Here is a 20,282-nt window from a genome sequence, read left to right on the forward strand (position 1 = left end):
CTGAATATAGTAGTCAAGTGATTTCCCTGACCTCTCACCATTATCTCCCTAGCTCTGGAACAAGACATCTGGGAGGTAAAGAGGAAAAGAAAAGACAATTTGCTGCAGATCATACTGAAATTTTGTTTAAATGTCTGCCTGCATTTTGTCTGCTGTTTGAAAATGTCGATAAATTGGATGATAGCTCCTGATTTGATCAGAACATATTCAAAATTTAGGAAAGGAAAATAAGCCCCCAAAGTGTATTTTTTTCATGTTTCTGTAGGTGAGGTGAAAGCAAGCCAATTAAAGAGCTGTTCTCTATCCTTTGACAAAATCAGAGCAAAAGGAGGATCGTGGTTGGATGCTTTCCAACCCCAGAGAAAGGAGCAGTAACTAATGAGTCTGTGAGCAGAGCAGGTGATACAATGGAGCCTGAGACTTCCTTTGGTGTTAACTGATAGTATGCAGACTTTCCTGGGACTGAAGGGCATTAACACACACAAAAACCACAGTCAAATGGAAGAACCTATTGTAGATATTAGAGGAGAGGAGTAGAGTACAACAAAGGCCAAATGAGTGCAGAGAAATCAGAGGTACAAATTCAGGTATCAATCTGTGGAAAATCAGCTCCCTTCACCTTATCAGCTTACCATCTCCTCATTTTATTCCCATCATAAATGGCAGATTCTAAGGCTCATTCAATGTCCACATGATCTTTCTTTACTCATTCACACTTTAAATTTTTCTGGACAACACCTGCCCTTGTTTCCCTTCTCCTTCGTGGTGACTTTTGCACACTTCTCAGGAAAGACTGTGGATATCCTCAATATACCCACGATATAGACCAATGTCAGAATGATGATTATTGGCACTGCACAGACCATGACATGCACATAAATCCTTGTCAATCACACTACCTCCTTTAACGAAGGACTTCACTAAAGATTTTTGTTTTGTTTTTTTTTTACACAAGAAGGGAGGGAGTTTGGCATTTAGGAAAAAAATCCTAATGCAATGCCAAAAGAGATTAAGCAACTCGTAAACCTCAGTTCCCTCCTGAGCCCAAGAAGACATCAAGAAGCAATCTTTTTGTTTGGTAACAATACTACAAAACAATATTACATAATTTGTGCTTTTCTAAAATTAATATACCAAAGGGAGAGGTCGGAAGGAAGAACTTGCAACTGCATTATAATTAGAAAACAAATCACTAATAGCCTCATCAATGTTTGGAGTACAATTTGTGTAATTTGTATTAAGAATTTAGTCCCAGGCAAAAGTTGGTACATGTAACCAGATTAACCCAGAGTAAAATATGAGTTATAATTTAAATTATGTGTATTCCTAAGTGTATGTATCAATCATAAACAAGTTACTATATTAATCCTAAGTGTGTGGATCCACTTTATTATGTAATTTATATCAAACAAATTCTTTTAAGAAGTTAAAGGAACTAGAAAGCCATCCAAATGTCAGGAGGTCTGGAAATGGTCTGGAAATAGTCTTGGGGAACAGAAGGTCTGAATATGATTTTGGAGATCTCTCAGAGATCTCTTGTGGGGGTTGGGGACCAACATGAAATTGTATGTGTGTATATTTTATAAATTGGTTGATCTAGCAGAACTTTGGCCCTGTGATTTCTTTGTCACAAAAGATCCAGACCTTCATCCAGAAAGGTCTCCCAGCCTCTTTTTGTTTAATAGTATTTAGTAGTTAAAAGTTAATATGATGAAGAAGTAGACCACTTCAGGCTAGCCTTCTTCAAACTTTACATCTCTTAGAAATGGGACTCAATAATCTTCCATACTTCCTGTCTTCTCAGTTCACATTCTGGTAGGTGAACAGGGAGGCTACTCCTTGCCTTATTTCTTTATCCCTGAATTTGCTTAATCTCCATTCAGGGGTTGGATTCATCCCCCTTCAGTGTATAAAGAAGACCCAGTCTGATCACAAAGATAGCAAAACCTCAATGGAAGACTTTTTTTAAAGCCAATGCGTGGCTTTAGAAATTATAGCATGCACTGTCTCTGAACAATGATCTATCAAATTCTGGCTCTGTATAATGCTACTTCTCTGGGGAAAGGAAGGAAAGATCCATGCCAGTTATATGCCTGGCATTGTGCTAAGAAGTTTACAAATATTTTTTCATTTGATCCTCACATCCATGTCAGGTAGGTGCTATGATTATTCCTATTTTATACCTATTAAAACTGAGGTAAACAAGTTGAGTGACTTATATAGAGTCATACAATTTAGAAAACTGCTGAAATTGAATTTGATTTCAGAATTTCCTGACTCCACATGCAGATCTTGATCTAATGTACCATCAATTGCTTCTAATAGGCTAAGGCCAAGGTGTGGTGGATCTTGGCTCTTCTCTGGTTAACTTCTATTCTCCTTCCTTAATTACTTGGTGCTGCATTAGACACTTAACATTCTTGGATTAGTTTTCCTCATTTGTAAAATAGAAAAAAATTGTAGCAACAGCATGATAAGGTTGTTGTAAGGATTAAATGAGATAGCATATGTAATCACTTTGCATAAATTGAAATGCTAGCTGGACATATCCTGTTTCTAATTCTTTTCTACCATGAAAAAACTGTTAGAAATATTTTTGTACAAGAAGGTCCTTTCTCCATTTCTTTGACCTTTTTGAGATATAGACCTAGGATAATTATTACTGGAACAAAGGGTAAGTACAGTTTTATATCCTTAGATCATGGTTTTGTGATAATTAGAGTAGGTCTACACTGACCATCTTTAGATTTAATCACCAAAGGTGAGAGCATCTTCCAATTCTGGGAGGTCTTAACCCAGGTGTGTTAGGGTGAGTAACCAATCGGAATCAACTGACCACCCCCTATGTTTTCTATGAGAAAGCATCTATTGTGATTAGACAAGCAAGCTAAGGGAAGCCACTAGAAGTGATATATATGTGACCCTTTACAAAGAGGAAGGGGAGTGAGGTTGCAGCTGGTTCGGTGAAGTGGACCTGAGGGAGCCTTGCTGGTTCATGATCTAGACTGTTCCATGTGGGTAAGTTAGGCTGACTCTCTTTCTCTTCCTTTGGCGTTTCTGGAGGCTCTACCCTCAGGGAGGCCTCTCTTGCCTCTCTAATTGTAAAAGGCTGTGTGGCTAGAAGCCTTGTTTAATTAACTTTTGTGCCCAAACTGCTGGGCCTCTAAATTCTTACCTGGTCCAGGACTCTGATTTGGGCCAGAGTTTCTCTCTCTCAATTTCCCTACCTTCAACCTTCCTAATTGTAAGTAAATCAATTTCATAAAAGTCAATTTTGACTTGAGATTATTCTTAATTGAGGATTGATAATAGTTCAATCCTCTGGTGACCTTTTAATATAACCCTTAAAACCCCTTTTCCCCCCTTACAGTTTGTAATTGCTCTCCAGAATGATTGTATTATTTCACAATTCCCCTAAGAGTGTATCAGTGTTCCAGTTTTCTCACATCTCATCCAACACTTATTGTTTTTCTTTTTTTGTCATAGTATTCAATTTGCAAACCATCAGGTTCTAATTCAGTATTATTTTAATTTAAATCTCTAACTGATAGTGATTTGGGGCTTTTTAAAATATGAGTAAAATAGTTCTAATTTATTCATCTGAGAATTGCTTTTCATATCCTTTGACCATTTTTCAATTGGGGAATGACTTGTATTACTATAAATTTTCCTAGTTTTTCTATATATTTGAGAAATGAGGCCTTCCTCAGAGACATTAGCTATAATTATTTCCCTCCAGTTTGTTTTTTCTCTTCTAACATTGCTTGCATTGGTTTTGTTGATTCAAAACCTTTTAAATTCATTATAATCAAATTTATCCAATTTACATCTTGTAATTTTCTGTGTCTTAATTGTTAATTAATTCTTCCCTCATCTATAAATCTGACAGGTAAATTACTCTGTGTTCCCCTAATTTGTTCATGGCATAATTGTTCATTTCTAAACTATGTATGCATTTTGACTTTCTTTTTGATTAGGATATGAGATACTGGTCTATGCCTAGCTTCTTCCATACTATTTTCTAGTTTTCCCAGCAGATTTCATCAAATACAGTCATCCTTCACTATATGACAGTTTACTTATCCATGCTTCACTGTATCCAGGTTTTTTTTTTTTAAATCTAATTCTCTACTGCGGAGTTAAACTTATCATGACACACTATTGACTGATGGAATGAAAGGTGACCTACCAGAGCACTGAGTTGGGTATCCTGTGTATTGATTGGTTCAGTGACTGTAGGTTAATAAGAATGTGGAAAAGGTTTATAAGAGAGTAGGAATGGTTTATAAAGCCTTAAAAAATGTAAATTAAAAAAATATAACACTAGAAAGTTCCCCCCAATGCTAGGATCATTGTGTTTCTAAAGCAGAAGGTAATTTATAGTTCTGTGTTGAGTACCTAATCTATTTCATTGACCCTTTTCTCTTTCTTAGCCAATACTAACTTATTTTGATAATTGCCACTTTATAATACATTTTGAGATCTAGTATAGCTAGGTCACTTTCATATTTTTTCATCAATTTGCTTGATATTATTTTTTTACATTGAAATTACTTATTTGTTTATTATGTTAAAATTCCCAGCTAACATCCTGCCTCCATGACCTCCTCTATTTCACATAGTTATATATATATATATATACATATATATGTATATATATATATATATAATCTTGCTTTTTTCTATTTATTGGTTCTTTCTCTGGAGGCTAACATAAATAAGAAATTCTATAAACAATATTTTTGTTTCTATAGATTTTGTTCTCTAGGTTCTCTCATTTCACTCTTTAAAACTTCAAGAAAGTCTTTTCATATTTTCACTCATTCATTATTTCTTGTGGTACAATAGTATTCCATCACAATCATGTGTCACTACTTGTTTACCCATTCCTCAGTTGGGGAGCATCCCTTCAATTTCCAATTCTTTGCTACCACAAAGAAAGTAGCTACAAATATTTTAGAACATGTAGGTTCTTATCCTTTTTTCTGGATCATTTTAGAAAATAAACCTAGTAGTATCCCTGGGAAAAATGGTTTATAAACTTTTGTAATTTTTTAAGAATCATTCCAGATTGCCCTACAAAATGGCTGAATCAGTTCACAGTTCCATCTATAGTATTAATAACCTCTTTTTTTATAGCCCCTCCAACATTTGTCATTTCCCCCTTTTATCATTTTAGCCAATATGATAGTTGTGAGATGGTATTTCTCAGTTGTTTTGATTTGCATTTCTCTAATCAATCATAATTTAAAGCATATTTCAGACAGTTATATATAACTGATTTCTTTACCTAAAATTTTTCCTATCTTTGAACACTGATCAGTTGGGGAACAGCTCATATTTTTATAAAAAATGACAAATTCCTCTATGTATTTTAGATATGAAATCTTTGAGAAAATGTCTATAAAATTTCCCCTTCAACTTTTCTTTCTAATCTTTGCTACATTAGATTTATTCGTACATACATTTTTAGTTAATGTATTCAAAATTAACCATTTATATATCACAAAGTTTTCTTCTTCATTATTCATAAATTCTTCTCTTATCCATAAATCTAATAGGAAATATGTTCTCTCTTCTTCTAATTTGCTTGAAATATCTCCCTTTATGTCCAGATCATGTATCCATTTCGATCTTATCTTTGTAAATAATATAAGACAGTGATGACAAACCTATGACATGGGTGCCAACGATGGCATGCAGAGACCTTTCTGTGGACATGAGCCTGCCTCCTCCCCTCCCAGTTCATTACTAGAAAGGCAGAGGGACTTGGGTAGGGCTGCTCCACTCCCCCTATCCACCTTGCTTGATGACATTTTTTCATATCACCAGCCCCTCTGCCCAGCAACCCATACCATTCAATATAATTACAGGCTGTAATTCAGATGAAAGCGATTTTGGGTTGTAAGGGGCCAGGTTGCTTTTCAGTGTACTTAAAATGAAAAGATGACCTGTTAAAAATGGCTAGTTGCCTTGGTTTCAGTAACTTAAAAAAGAAACACATTCATTACTTTTTGTCTAAATATCAGTACTTATATATTGGTTCTTAGGCAGAAGAGTGGTAAGGGCTAAGAAAATTAATTTGCTCACATTACCAGAAAGATGCTTCTCAGAGATTGATTTATCAGTGGTTGGCATTTGAAGGCAGATTTTGAAACTCGAAGCAGTAGGCTAACAGATTATATGAAGAAGATAGGTCTCATTAGTGTGTACATTATACTCCACTGTTATATACCACTTAGAGAGTAGACATGATCACATTTTAAATTTCCTGCTTGCTTATTTCATGTTTTCATCAGCAAACAGGGAGGCTGCACTCAGTCATATTTCTTTATCCATTAATTTATCTGACTCCTGTCTTGGTATTAGCTTTAGCCCCTTCTGGGTTATGAATGTGATCTAATATGATCACAAACTGAGTATAGATTTCTGATTTCCTAGAAGACCTTGTCAGGTCAATACCTGGGATATCTTATGGTATGTATTGTTTCTGAACAATGATCTATTGAATGCTGGCTTGGGATCCTACTACTACTCTAGAGAAGGGGATAGAAAAACGAAGGAAATACACCTTAGACAGTGCCCACTATGTGCCAGGCACTGAGCTAAGCACTCTTATAAATTTTATCTCATTTAATTCTCACAACCATCTGGAGGGGCAAATTTAATTATTATTCCCTTTAACAGTTAAACTGAGGCAAACATATTAAATGACTTTGCTGGGGTCACACAACCAGACTCTGTCTGAGACTGGTTTTAACTCTGGTCTTCCTAACACCAGGTTTAGTGCTCTCTCTATTGTATTACTAGCTGCTTCTGAGAGGTCATGGCCAAGCCTGGGTAGATATCAGGCCTTTCAAGTTTTCTCTGGCTGGCTTCCATCTTCTATGCTATGACTTTATTCCACATACTTGCAAACTTCTGGCAATATGTTTGTTTGGTCCTGAGTTAGATGGAAGAACTTGAATATATTCATTTTTATCTTGTAATTCCTTGGTTTTGGTTGCTTCCATTTAGTATCCTTTTAACATTTTCTTGAGATATTTTTGGGAGATCTGTGCTTTTCAAGAACCTTTCTTTTTTATACTCCATATAAATTTATTAGATTTTATACTTCTACAATATACTTTAGTACTTTAGTTATACTCCTGAATAAATGATTTTGACATGGGCATTGTGCAGAGATGGCAGCAACCCTGTACCCCTTGACTCTGGCAGGCTGTGAGCAGGGGAACCTTCCCCCTTCCTGCCCTTGAGACCCCAAGGCAAGGACCATTGTCCTTGGAATTCCTTTGAGTTGAAATAGGCAAAGAGATACACCTCCTGGACACACCCAGACAGTCTAGGCCCTGAGGGTCTAGGACAGACCCTGCACCAACTCCCAGCCTGAGTGCAGGGAGTCACGTACACACTACCAGAAAGGATACAAAAGAGCGAGAACTGGGGGACTCGGGGAGAGCCTCCCATGGCTGCTCCACTCATGCTGTCTTGCTGGCCATTAATCCTATCTTACTAATAAATCTTTCTTTTTTACTTTTAAGCTAAGTTTGGAGTCCTCTCATTCTTGAGAATGGTTTCCTTCCCGAACCCAGGGGTTCACCAATTTGCTCCCCTATAACAATTTTAGACAGTATTATTTTTTATTATATTTGCCTACTGTGATAATTAAATTGTCTACACTACCCATTTTTAGATTTCATCAACAAAGGGTGAGAACACCTCTAATTCTGGGAAGTCCATAACCCAGGTGTGCTAGAGTGAGTGACAAATCAGAATCAACTGACTGCCCCCTAGGCAATACTATGAGAATTGTCTATTGTGATTGTACATGCAGATTAGGAGAGAGGAACAGGAAATGACATATAAGTGACCCCTTTCAAAGGAGAAGGTCTTCAGTCAGCTGGGGTCTTTGGTGGAAAAGAACATCTGGCAAAACCCCTTCTCTGGTTAGTGGAGGAGTGTTGGAATGCTGAGACTGGTGGGACCTTTGACTGCTTCCCTCTGAATTGTCACGTGGGTAAGTTAGGCTGACTCTCTTTCTCTTCCCTTGGCATTTCTGGAGACTCTACCCTCAGGGAGGCCTCTCTAATTGTAAAAAGCCATGTGGCTAGAAGCCTTGTTTAATTAACCTCTGCGCCCCTCTGCTGGGGCCTCTAAATTCTTACCTGGTCCGGGACTCTGGTCCAGGCTAGAGATTCTCTCTCTCTCAATTTCCCTACCTTCAATCTTCTTAATTGTAAATAAATTACCATAATAGTCAATTTTGACTTGAGATTTTTCTTAATTGAGGATTGATAGTAGTTCAATCTTCTGGTGATCATCTTTTAATATATTAAACCCATAAAACCCCTTTTCCCTCCTTATACTATACATGAGCAAGGAATATTTCTCTAATTATTAAACCCACTATAATGTGTATATTGTAGTCACATTCAAATAATCTAGCTTTAGAGGTAGATCCAAAATCTAGTTTTAGAGGTAGATATACAAGAATATTTTTTGTTCCACTAAAATAATTTTTGCTTCTATTTTCCCTCTTTGTTGATAATATACATGAAAATTAATTACTTTAATGGATTTAGGATACATTCAATAAGGCTGGGAAATACGATCTGTTCTCTTAATCATTTTAAAAACAAGCACATGAAGAAACACCTGAGAGGAGTTGGAGCCAGGATGGTAGAGGAAAGGGGAGGACTCGCCCATTCTCTCTTGAATTTCCCTCAAAATGACTTTTAAATAGCACCTTAATTATGATAGAAAGATTCTAAAATGTGCGTACTTTATGATCCAGCAATACCACTACAGATATGTATCCTGAAGAGATAAAAAGGTAAAAAGGACAGACTTCTACAAAAAAATTTATTCCAGCTCTTTTTGTGGTAGTAAAGAATTGGAAATTGAGGCGAAGTATGTATATTGGAGAATGGCTCAATAAGTATATGATTGTGATGAAATACTTTTATGCTATAAGAAATGGCAAGCAGGATGATTTCAGAAAAACCTGGAAAAGATCACATAGACTGATTTAAAGCAATGTGAGCAGAACCAGAGAACATTATACACAGTAACAACTATATCTTATGATGAACAACTGTGATAACTACTGTAATTACTATTCTTACCAATACAGTGACCCAAGAAAGTCCCAAGGACTTATGATGAAAAATACCATCAGCCTGTAGAAAAACATCTAATGGCATGTGAATACAGACTGAAGAGTTGGGATTACATAAATGTCTTGCCTCCTAACTTTGGGGAAAGTTATCATATCTAGAAGCTTTCTCTTTTTGAGGGTTTGTACAAAAGACCTACTTTTGTAGGACAGTAAACTTGGGGGCATGGCAGCATTGGCATGGTTGAATGAGCACAGCCAGAGATTGAGATGATATTTACAGAGGCTGTCATAGTGCCATCTACTGATTTCTTTATTTATACCTTTTCTTTTCTTATGGTTACATACAGGATGGTATGGATATTCCATAATCAACATACATCATTTCTTGGAGATAGTGAACAAGTCATACACCAAACTTGTTACCAACTACTTTGTTACTAACAACTTTGTTACTAACAACTTTTCAAGATGTGTTTCCTTGTCTCCTTGGCTTTGGGGTGGAGAAACTAGTCCAGTCAGTGAAATGGGACATACCAGCCTTTGAGGGCAATTTCTCCATTTATCATTCATTGTTATCTATCGAATCAGGGAGAGGGGAAACTTGGAGACTGTTCTTGTCTGTTTTTGCAGGTACCTGTGTATGAGAATTTAGGTTAGAGTTTTAAAATATTTAACATTAACTCACTATATGCTGGTTTGTTGTGAAGTGACTTCTAGGGGAATTTCTGTATTATAACATGTAAGGGTGGGATTTATTTAGGGGTTTATTTAGGGGTTTGTGAGAGGTCTGTGGATGGCCTTGCCATTAGCCTGTATTGTTTTTTCTGTATTTCCCTGGGGCTGAGTAAGGATATTGATTTCAATAATTTCAGTAAAAGGGAATGTCAGCGAGAAAAGAGTCACATGGGAAACTGAGTAGAATAACCAACATTCTGGCATTCTCTGTGTGGGTTTCAGAACTAATGATGAGTTGTGTTAAATATCACGAGCTTGGTGGCTCCCTGCAAGTTTGGTTATGTTTATCAAAGTGTTGATCACATCACCTACTATGGGAGGAGTCAAGGAAACATAAAATCAATAGTAGTGCTTTGCAGCATCATGACTGAGGAAAGATGGGTTTCAGGGATACTCAATCCCACTCCCTGCCTCAGTGACTCTTGATGCTGAAAGAAAAATATGGAGGAAAGCACTCATTGAGCTAAGTCTGACTTTATTTAATGGGCAAGGCAAATGAGTCAGAGGACTACAGATGCCTCCAGTAGGAGCTGAGATCCCATGTTGTAAAATACACACTCTTCTATAGTATCATATCTGTTCTTTTTAAAATTTTATTTAATTAATTTAGAATATTTTTACATGGTTACATGATTCATGTTCTTTCACTCCCCTTCTCATTAAGCCAACAAGCAATTCCACTGCGTTTTACATGTGTCATTGACCAAGACCTATTTCCATATTACTAATATTTGCCATAGGCATATATGTCCTAATGAAACACCTCCAAACCTCATTTCTGAGAAATTCTCAATGCCCTCAATAACTTTCAAGACTGTTCTTGTCTCTGAGGTCATCTATGAATCAATTTAATATAAAGGATATTATAAAGCATAATCACACTTCAGAATAATACAGTAACACAAATGATTATTAATCAGCTCCTAGTCTGGGACCTCATTCTTAATTTCATTCTTTACACGGACTTCTGCCTGGGTCCATGCTCTTTTTAAAAAAATTTCTAATAATTTTTATTTTTTAGAAAAGTTATCATGGTTACTTGATTCATGTTCTTACTTTCCTCTTAACCTCCCCCTTTTTCCCCCCAGCCAATGCACATTTCCACGGGTTTTAACATGTGTCATCAATCAAGACCTATTTCCAAATTGTTGATAGTTGCATTGGTGTGGTAGTTTCAAGTCTACATCCCCAATCATGTCCACCTCAACCCATGTGTTCAAACAGTTGCTTTTCTTCTGTGTTTCCACTCGTGTAGTTCTTCCTCTGAATGTGGATATCCTTCTTTTTCATAAATCCCTCAGAATTGTCCTGGGTCATTGCATTGCTGCTTGGGTCCATGCTCTTAAAATAATTTACACAACTACAAGGTATCAAATAAAATGGATTCTTCAGTTAATACAAATGAGGGACTTCATATAAAGCTCATGACATGACAGGACACAAAAAATAATCAGAGAAGCTGAAGCTGCCCTGCCTCCATAAGGTGATGATGGGCCCTGAAACCCCAGAGAAGAGAGCGAGGTCATTGTCACTGGAGGATTCCAATGTGAACTGGATTTTGCACTCTGAGTGTGTGTACCCTCATATGTATTATCTTGTATGATATGTTCATGTGTGTTTTTATGTGCTGTGTTTATATATGGGTGTTGAGGATGTGTGTGTGAGATGGGTTATTCTTTCTCTTGTTTTGGTCTCAGTAAGGTTCCCTCTGTCATATGATACCCCTACAATACCTTATCCCATATAGGGACCTCATCAGGAACTGAGTCATGCAGAGTGAAAGATTGGAATAGAAGCAGAGACAAAGAAACACAGAGACTCAAAGAAACTAAGACCAAGAGGAACAGACAGAGAATAAGAGAGTGTCCTGAGCCCCAATCTTGACCTGGAGAGGCAGGGAAATATTTATCTTAGCTTCTGAGATGGGAGTAGGAAGAAAGGAGGGAAGGGAGCAAGAGTAGGAGAAGGAGAGGAGACATAGCTGAGCCAAAGGAACCTCTGTTTAGGGCAGGAAGAGAGAAGGAGGCCTGAGGGAATGTTGTGGATCAAGCCTGAGGGAAGACAAAGTGGGAGAGCATGACCCATGCAACCTTGAGGAGTCTAATCCCTGTCTCTATCCCCTCCATCACAGAAATTGACAAGGGCAGGGCAGGGAGACATGGGCTATAGAGGATGATTTTCTTCTTCCTCTACTTTCCCAGGAAGGGTCAGTGGCATTGGTTGGAATGGCTCTCTTGTAGATTTGTGACACCAGATTCCTGGATCTCCTTCTCCCAATAAACCTCGGAGCCTCTAGCCAGTAGGAGTTCCTGAATGCAGGGAGCATTGTTCCTGGAGTCAGGAAGACCTGAGTTCAAATCCAGTTTCAAACACAAGCTCTGGGACTATATGCAAATACCTGAAACCCCAGTCTGCCTCAGTTTCCTGAACCATTAAGTAGGGATCAGGAGAGTACCTACCTCCCAGGGATATAGTGAGGATTAAATGAGATATTTGGGAAGCCCCTGGCAAAGTGCCTGGCATATAGTAGGCAGTTAATAAATACTTGTTCTTTAGAGGTCAATACAGATCAAATCCCAAGAACTGCCATGAGGGAATGGGAGGGATCTTGTCTCTTGTAGAAAGGAGAGGGAAGCACAGGTGGTTGAAAGGGAACATTTCATGGGCCCCCTTGTCTGAGCACTTTGTTCTTATCCTCAGGATAATTTATCCAAAGTGTTGGGGTCAGAAATGTCCGTCAACTCAACCCCTTCCACCCGCTCCTCCTCCAGGGCCCTCTGGAGGACCACCCTGAGGGGTTCCCTCCCTCTCCTACGCCATTGGCTGCCCAGGAAGAAGTAAATGAAAGGGTTTGCACTGCTGTTCACACAGGCCAGGAGCCTTGGGAGCCCATAAGGTATTAAAACTGAACCACTGAACAACCTTATTGCATGAATAATCCCGAAGGGTAGGCCAAAGATCAGGAATACAAGAGTGAGCAGAATCAGGAGGTAGAGCCTGGGTGGCCGCCTGTGCTGGGAGCCACACTGGGACCTACACTGAATCCTCAGCACCAGGATCAGGCTGGACACGCAAAGCACACAGGTGAGGAGGACGAACCATCCAAAATGGACACACTGCAGAGCGAGGTGGAAAATGTAGAGTTTCCGAAGGAAACGAAGAACTGCAACTGCTCCCCATAACAGGCCAGACAGAACCCATAGGGCAGCGCACACAGCTGTAGACATGTGCTTGGGCCGATGACATCTGTACCAGATGGGGAAGAGCCCAGAGAGACAGCGCTCAGTGCTGATCACAGCCAGCAGGCTCAGGCCCACACTGTGAGACATGTGTTGGATGCAGCTCCATAACACTAGGACAGGAGCCTTTGTGTCTCCAAAAACTTCCCACATACACAACACAAAGCAGTTACCAAGGAAGAGGGCATCAGATGCGGCCAGATTGAGGATGTAGACAGAGAAGGGGCTCCTCTGGATGCGGAAGCCCAGGAGCCACAGGACGATGCTGTTCCCCACCAGCCCAACCAGGGCAAAGACCAGAGAGAGGGTCTCCATCATGTAGAATAAGGCCAATGCTCGATGTGCCTCAGCCACAGGCTCTAAACTCGACTTTGTACTCATCTGCACTGTGATGTCAAGAACAGATTCCTGCTGCTCAGATGTGGGAGACACAGACATGGTGGGTGGTTCCAGCCTCAGAAAGCTCAGCTCCTCTCAGTCACCCTGGGGACACCAAGACATGGAAGTGGGTGAGAGACTGTTCAAGAGTTATCAATTCTAAGATGGAAGGTAGAGTTTTTTTTATTTTTAAAAAGGAAAGGTGGGGCAGCTGGTTGACTGAGTGTATTGAGAGCCAGGCCTAGAGATTGGAGGTTCAAATCTGGCCTCAGACACTTTCTAGCTGGGTGACCCTGGGCAAGTCACTTAACCCCTATTGCCTAGGTCTTACCGCTGTTCTACCATGGAACACATACACAACATTGATTCTAAGGCAAAAGGGAAAGGTTAAAAATAAACAAAAAAATACCCTCATCTTCTTTCTTAGAATTTATGGTAAGTATTGATTTGAAGGCAGAAGATTAGTCATGGCTCGGCAGTTTGGGTTAAGTGACTTGTCCAGGGCCATACAGCTAGAAACTGACTGAGGCTAGATTTGAATACATTTACTCCTGCTTCCTGACCTGACACTCTATCCATTGTGCAACCTGGCTGCCCATGGGATTCTTTTTTAGGCATGCATTGGAATAGGTACCACTATACTCATTTCCACATGTGAAATCACATTTTATTATGACTAAGTGGTGTGTATTTGTGAGAGGAGTTGAAGATGACAGCATAATAAAATGGAAGTTCAGCAGATGGTTGAATTTTTTTAGAGGTAAGACAATTAGTTCTATTTTAGACATTTTAAGATACCTCTGGGATATTCAGTTCAAAGGTCAAGAAGCAGCTGATAGAGAGGATGTACATCAAAAAAGAGGTTAGAGGTCTTTGTGTGTGTATATGTGTCTGTGTGTGTGTGTGTGTGTCTGTATGGGAGGAGGGAGATAGAACTAAAATGAAAAGCGGGAGATTGAGGATGGCACTTGAGCAGTGGCAAGGTGATGGTCAGAATCACCTGGATAGGATTTATATATGGAGTACAAGTACGTTAATCTTTGAGAATTGCTTCAGAAAGCTGTGAGGTACTTTTCACACACACACACACACACACACACACACACACACACACACACACACACACACACACAAAAATTTCCTCCTTCATATGCTTCTCAATCTGGCTCTTATTTTAAAAATCAGCCTTCTCTTTCCCATGGATTCTGAGTCAGAGACATTGTTAAACAGTATTTCCTGATAGCTAACTACAATTTTACTTTAAAAAATGTAGCCATTCCCCTTGGACTACCTTCTGGGGTCAAGAAGATCTAAACAAATCCCTCTTCTAATTGATAGCCTTTTAAATACTGCAATATAGCACTTTTGTACAATACAAAAGCCATACTTTTTAATGACAATATAATTTTAATGACAATAATATCTACAACCTTGAAAGATACACAATTATTATTACAGAAAGAGTAAAAGTATATTGAGTATCATTCATCTCCTCTGAGGTCCATTCCAATTCCTATTCTAAGATGTAGAGATGCTAGGCTTCTCCTGAGTGATTAATTCCTTCCCCCATGAAATTAGGGAGGCCAAAGAGATGCTGGTAGGATTTGTTGGATATAAAAGAGATTTCTTAATTGTGGGAAAATGTTACCGAACTCTTTGCTAACTCTGAGTCTTTTTGATTTTCAAAAGAGAGGCAGAGTGGTAAGTGTTAAACTGATTCCTGAAATGAGCAAAAGAAACAGGGATTAGATACATATTTTATCGACACATACTAAAATCTGCCTGGATATCTCTAAAATGACCACCTTCCATAATTTCAAATTATTCAGCTTTTCAGTATGTGTTGAGAGTAATTCTTTTTTTTTTTAAACCCTTACCTTCTGCCTTAGAAACAATACCAAGTATTGTTTCCAAGGCAAAAGACCTGTAAGGGTTAGGCAATGGGGGTAAAGTGACTTGCCCAGGGTCACACAGCTAGAAAGTGTCTGAGACAAGATTTGAACCTAGGACCTCCCATCTCTGGGTCTGTCTCCGAATTCACTGAGTCACCCAGCTACCCTAGAGATTAATTATTTTGCCACCACTCTCTTCAAAAGGAATTTATCTTGTCCTATTGCACACAAAGTGAAGGAAGGGACAACTGAAAGAGGACACAAAAAAGGTAATGGAAAAGATAATGATGCTGAGATAAGGAAATGAGAAAGACAAGAGAAGAAGCTTTTATTCCTCTATTATTCCTCAAAATTGTCCCCCTGAGATTCCAACCTCTTTCATTTACCACAATACCCAAAGGTGGCAAAGTATCCCTGCTACTCCCTTCTACACCATTTCCTCCAGGACAGAAAAACACATCTACCCTCAAGTGAAGACATGTCCTTGGGGAGACTTACCTGGAGATGTGTTTTGTGTAGACCTGGAGCTGTGAGAACCTCTGAATGGAAATTTAGGGTACAGTAAGTGAAATCAAGAGCTCAAATAAGTTCTTGTAGTCTGTGTTATGCTAGCACTGTCCAATCAGAGCACAAAAGTATTGGGGAATTATCTTAGCAGCTTCTCATTACTGCTTTTATTCCTCTTCCTCTGATGCCTTGTGATCTGGCCACTTCCACTTCATATGGTCATATTGGCTAACATTTTAAGATCTCAGACAAGATTTTAAATAATTCCAGGTCTATATAATGAAGAAGACTTCTCCCTGAGCCCCCTGCTTCAGGTGAGATCCTGACTTGGAAGGAAGTCTTGGATTAGATGAGGGAAGACACTACTCAGTACTGAGATGATGGCAGGTAGTCTCACATTCCTAAGGCTCATTTAGTTTCCTAAACCTCATTGTGACATACGCTCATTCTTTTTGTTTCCTTCCCCCATCTGAATCCTCTGACCCTCCTCCCAGCAGATGTTCCTGGAAAATAGTGATCCCTATATCATATCATTCCATTTCACAGCCTATTGTTGATATGTGTGTGTTTGCATGTTTTTATGTGTATGTTTGTACTCGTGGCTCCATGAGAATGTGTATGTGGATCCAATAGTGGCAGGAGTGATATATTTCAAGCAGTGTGCTTACCTCTCCCAAATCAGGGAAAGAGGAATAGATTCAATCAGCTAATAAGTGTCTGAGGCCAAATTTGACTTTTGGTCTTCCACAATGCAACCATTGCACTCTTCCACCTAGCTGTCTGTAAAACTATTTCTAATTCTATGAAAAAATACTCTAAATCACTTGAGTAGAGAAATGCAAACTTAAGCAATCTTGAAATACTACCTCAAACTGTCTAACAGGATAGTAAAAGATAATGACAAATGTTGGAGAGGTTGTGGAAAAACTGGGAAACTATTGTATTGTTGGATAGAGTTGTGAAGTGATCCAACCATTCTGGAGAGCACTTTGGAACTATGCTCAAACTGCTGTATACCTGTTCATATCCTTTGACTCAGTAATACCATTGCTAGCTCTGTATCCCAAAGAGATGAAGAAGAAAAAGGAAAAAAGGGTCTCTGTGTATCAAAATATTTACAACAGCTATTTTTGTGGTAGTAAAGAATTGGAAATTTTGGAGATGACCATCAATTGTGGAATTACTGAACAATTTTGAAGCTTTCCACCTCCAGAGACAGAAGTGATGGAAGCTAAATATAGATTGAAGAATACCATTTTTTGCTTTCTTTCTTTTTTTCACTTTTGATGATATGTTTTCTTTCACAGCAAAATGAATATGTGTAAGAAGAAATTTAAGCAATCCTTCATTTATAATAGTTTAGGAATCCCTTTAGTTTGATATCTTGTAACCATGTGATTTGTAGTTAAAATATAGTCCTAGGCAAGAGTCTGTATATGTAACCTGATTAAGAATGTCAACCCATGAGAATACCTGAGTTATAATTTCAAGTGTGTGTATTGTTATACTAATTTTAAATGTGTGTTATCATGTGAAACCTAAGTAAGTTACTATGTTAATCCTAAGTGTTTGTGAATCTACTTTATGATGTATTTTATAGCAAATCAGTTCATATAAGAAGTTATAGGGATAAGAAGGTCTTCTAAAAGTCATAGAGAACAGGAGGTCCAGAAATCGTCTGAGACCAGGAGATCTGGAAATGGTCCAGGAAATGGTCTTAGAGACCTCTTATGCAGGATGGGGTTGGAGATAGTTAGGAAACTATAAAATTTTGTGTATTTTGAAATTCAGAGTTTCATATTCAACTGGGGAATCTGACAATCTCTAAGTCTTTTGCCTTTCCCACCAAACAAAATCAGATATCACTCAGATACAACTTTGCCCAGTCCTTACTTCCTACATATGAAAATATATTTTATGAGACTGCAAATGTACATAATCTATATCAATTATTCTCCTCCGGGAAGAGGGAGGGAGAGAGGGCACAATTTGGAGGTCAAAATTAAAAAAAAACAACAACTAAAATAAAGACATTTTTATAGGTAATTAGAAAAACCAAGATATTTAAAAGCTTAAGAAATTGTGAATCTCTTATATATAAAGCTAGTCATTTAAAATGGAGGCTGACAATTTCATCCACATTCTTATGCTTGTAATACTTTGCACTTGGAAGGTATTTCAGTAGGTTAAAAATAATAAGAAAAACAAAAAATGATCACAAAAACCTAGAGTGTCTTAATCAAGAGCAATTCATGACAGACAGACATTTCACCTTTAGATCCAGTTCCTGAAACATAGGCTAGGGCCGTGGTATAAAAAAAAAAAAAAAAAAAAAAAAAAAAAAAAAAAAGCTTTCATGAAAATAACTCAAAACATTTCTCTTGATCTAAAAAATGGAATCACAAAGAAACAAAATACAAAATTCTAACAAAGCCATGAAGAGATGTTGGCTAAAAGACTTGTCCAAGATGTCAATTCACCACTAATTGAATATCAGTACCAAAGATAATGGTTTGCTAATAATTCAGTGATACGTTGGAAGGACCTCTTTAAACATCCTCTCCAGGGAGCTTGACCAACTTATTTGTGATATAATATTTTTGTAAATTCTTTGGGAAAAGACCATTGTAGGTTAATAAGATTCTATGATGACACCAAGCAAGGAGGAATCACTAACACATTGGATCAGAGTCATGACCCGAAATCAAATATGAGGAAGATAGGTCTCATTGGTGTGTACATTATTCTAAATTGTTAAACACTCCTTAGAATGCAGGCCTAATAAGATTCCATGTCTCCTGCCTTCTTGGTCAATATTCTGGCAAGGAAATATTTTTGAAATAAGGAAATAAGTTGCCCCTCCCTCATTTTATTTTATTTATACAATTTTTTATTTAGAATATTTTCCCATGGTTACATGATTTATGTTCTTTCTCTCTCCCTCACACATCCCCCTCTCCCTCTGTGGTCGATGCACAATTCCACTGGGTTTTACATGTATCATTGATCAAGACCCATTTCCATATTATTGATAGTTGCATTAGGGTGAATGTTTAGCGTCTACATCCCCAATAATATCCCCATCAGCCCATGTGTTCAAGCAGTTGTTTTTCTTCTGTGTTTCTCCTCCCACAGTTCTTCCTCTGAATGTGGCTAGTTTTCTTTCTCATAAGTCCCTCAGCCTTGCTCTGTATTCTTGCATTTCTTCTAGTAGAGAAGTCCGTCATTTTCAATTGTACCACAGTGTATCAGCCTCTGTGTATAATGTTCTCCTGGCTCCTTTCACTCTGCATCAATTCCTAGAGGTTATTCCAGTTCACATGGAATTCCTACAGTTCATTATTCCTTTGAACACAAGAGTATTCCATCATCAACAGATACAACAATTTGTTCAGCCATTCCCCAATCAAAGGACATTCTCTCATTTTCCAATTTTTTGTTACCATAAAGAGTGGCTATAAATATTTTTGTATGAAGCTTTTTTTCCTTATGATCACTTTGGGGTGTAAACCCAGCAGTGGTATGGCTGGATCAAAGGGCAGTCATTCTTTTAAAGCCCTTTGGACATAGTTCCAAATTGCCTTCCAGAATAGTGAGATCAATTCCCAAATCCACCAGCAATGCATTAATGTCCCAAATTTGCCCCGTCCCCTCCTACACATTCACCACTTTCCTTTGCCATCATGTTAGATAATCTGCTAGGTGTGAGTTGTTACCTCAGGGTCATTTTGATTTGCATTTCTCTAATTATAAGAGATTTATAACATTTTTTTCATGTGTTTGTTGATAGTTTTTATTTCTTTATCTGAAAATTGCCTATTCATGACCCTTGCGTATTTATCAATTGGTGAATGCCTTGATTTTTTGTACAATTGAATTAGCTCTTTATATATATGAGTAATTAGACATTTGTCAGAGTTTTTTGTTAAAAAGATTTTCCCTCAAATTTGTTGCTTCCCTTCTAATTTTCCTTGCATTGGTTTTGTCTGTACAAAATCTTTTTAATTTAATGTAATCAAAATTATTTATTTTACATTTTATCATTTTTTCTAACTCTGGCTTGGTTTAAAATTTTTTCCTTTCCCAAAGATCTGAGAAGTATACAATTTTGTGCTCATCTAGTTTACGTATAATTTACTTCTTTATATACAAGTCATTCACCCATTCTGAATTTTTCTTGGTATAGGGTGTGAAAAGTTGATTTAGACCAGTGATTCCGAAAGTGGGCACCACTGCCCCCTGGTGGGTGCTGCAGTGATCCAGGGGAGCAGTGATGACCACAGATACATTTATTTTTCCTATTAATTGCTATTAAAATTTAAAAAATTAATTTCCAGGGACCCTAAGTAATATTTTTTCTGAAAAGGGTGTGGTAGGCCAAAAAAGTTTGGGAACCACTGACCCAATCTAGAG

At 37.9% G+C, this 20,282-nt stretch overlaps 1 protein-coding gene across 1 annotated transcript; it reads right to left on the minus strand.

Annotated features, from left to right (window-relative positions):
- Positions 1–12,549: 12,549 nt before the first annotated feature.
- Positions 12,550–13,530, minus strand: LOC123232378 (mas-related G-protein coupled receptor member X1-like). Its single transcript, XM_044658806.1, has one exon. It carries the CDS (start codon positions 13,528–13,530, stop codon positions 12,550–12,552), a length of 981 nt encoding a protein of 326 aa, XP_044514741.1.
- Positions 13,531–20,282: the final 6,752 nt, after the last annotated feature.

The sequence above is a fragment of the Gracilinanus agilis genome, chromosome 1 (assembly GCF_016433145.1).
Source record: "Gracilinanus agilis isolate LMUSP501 chromosome 1, AgileGrace, whole genome shotgun sequence".
In the NCBI taxonomy this organism is placed as follows: Eukaryota; Metazoa; Chordata; class Mammalia; order Didelphimorphia; family Didelphidae; genus Gracilinanus; species Gracilinanus agilis.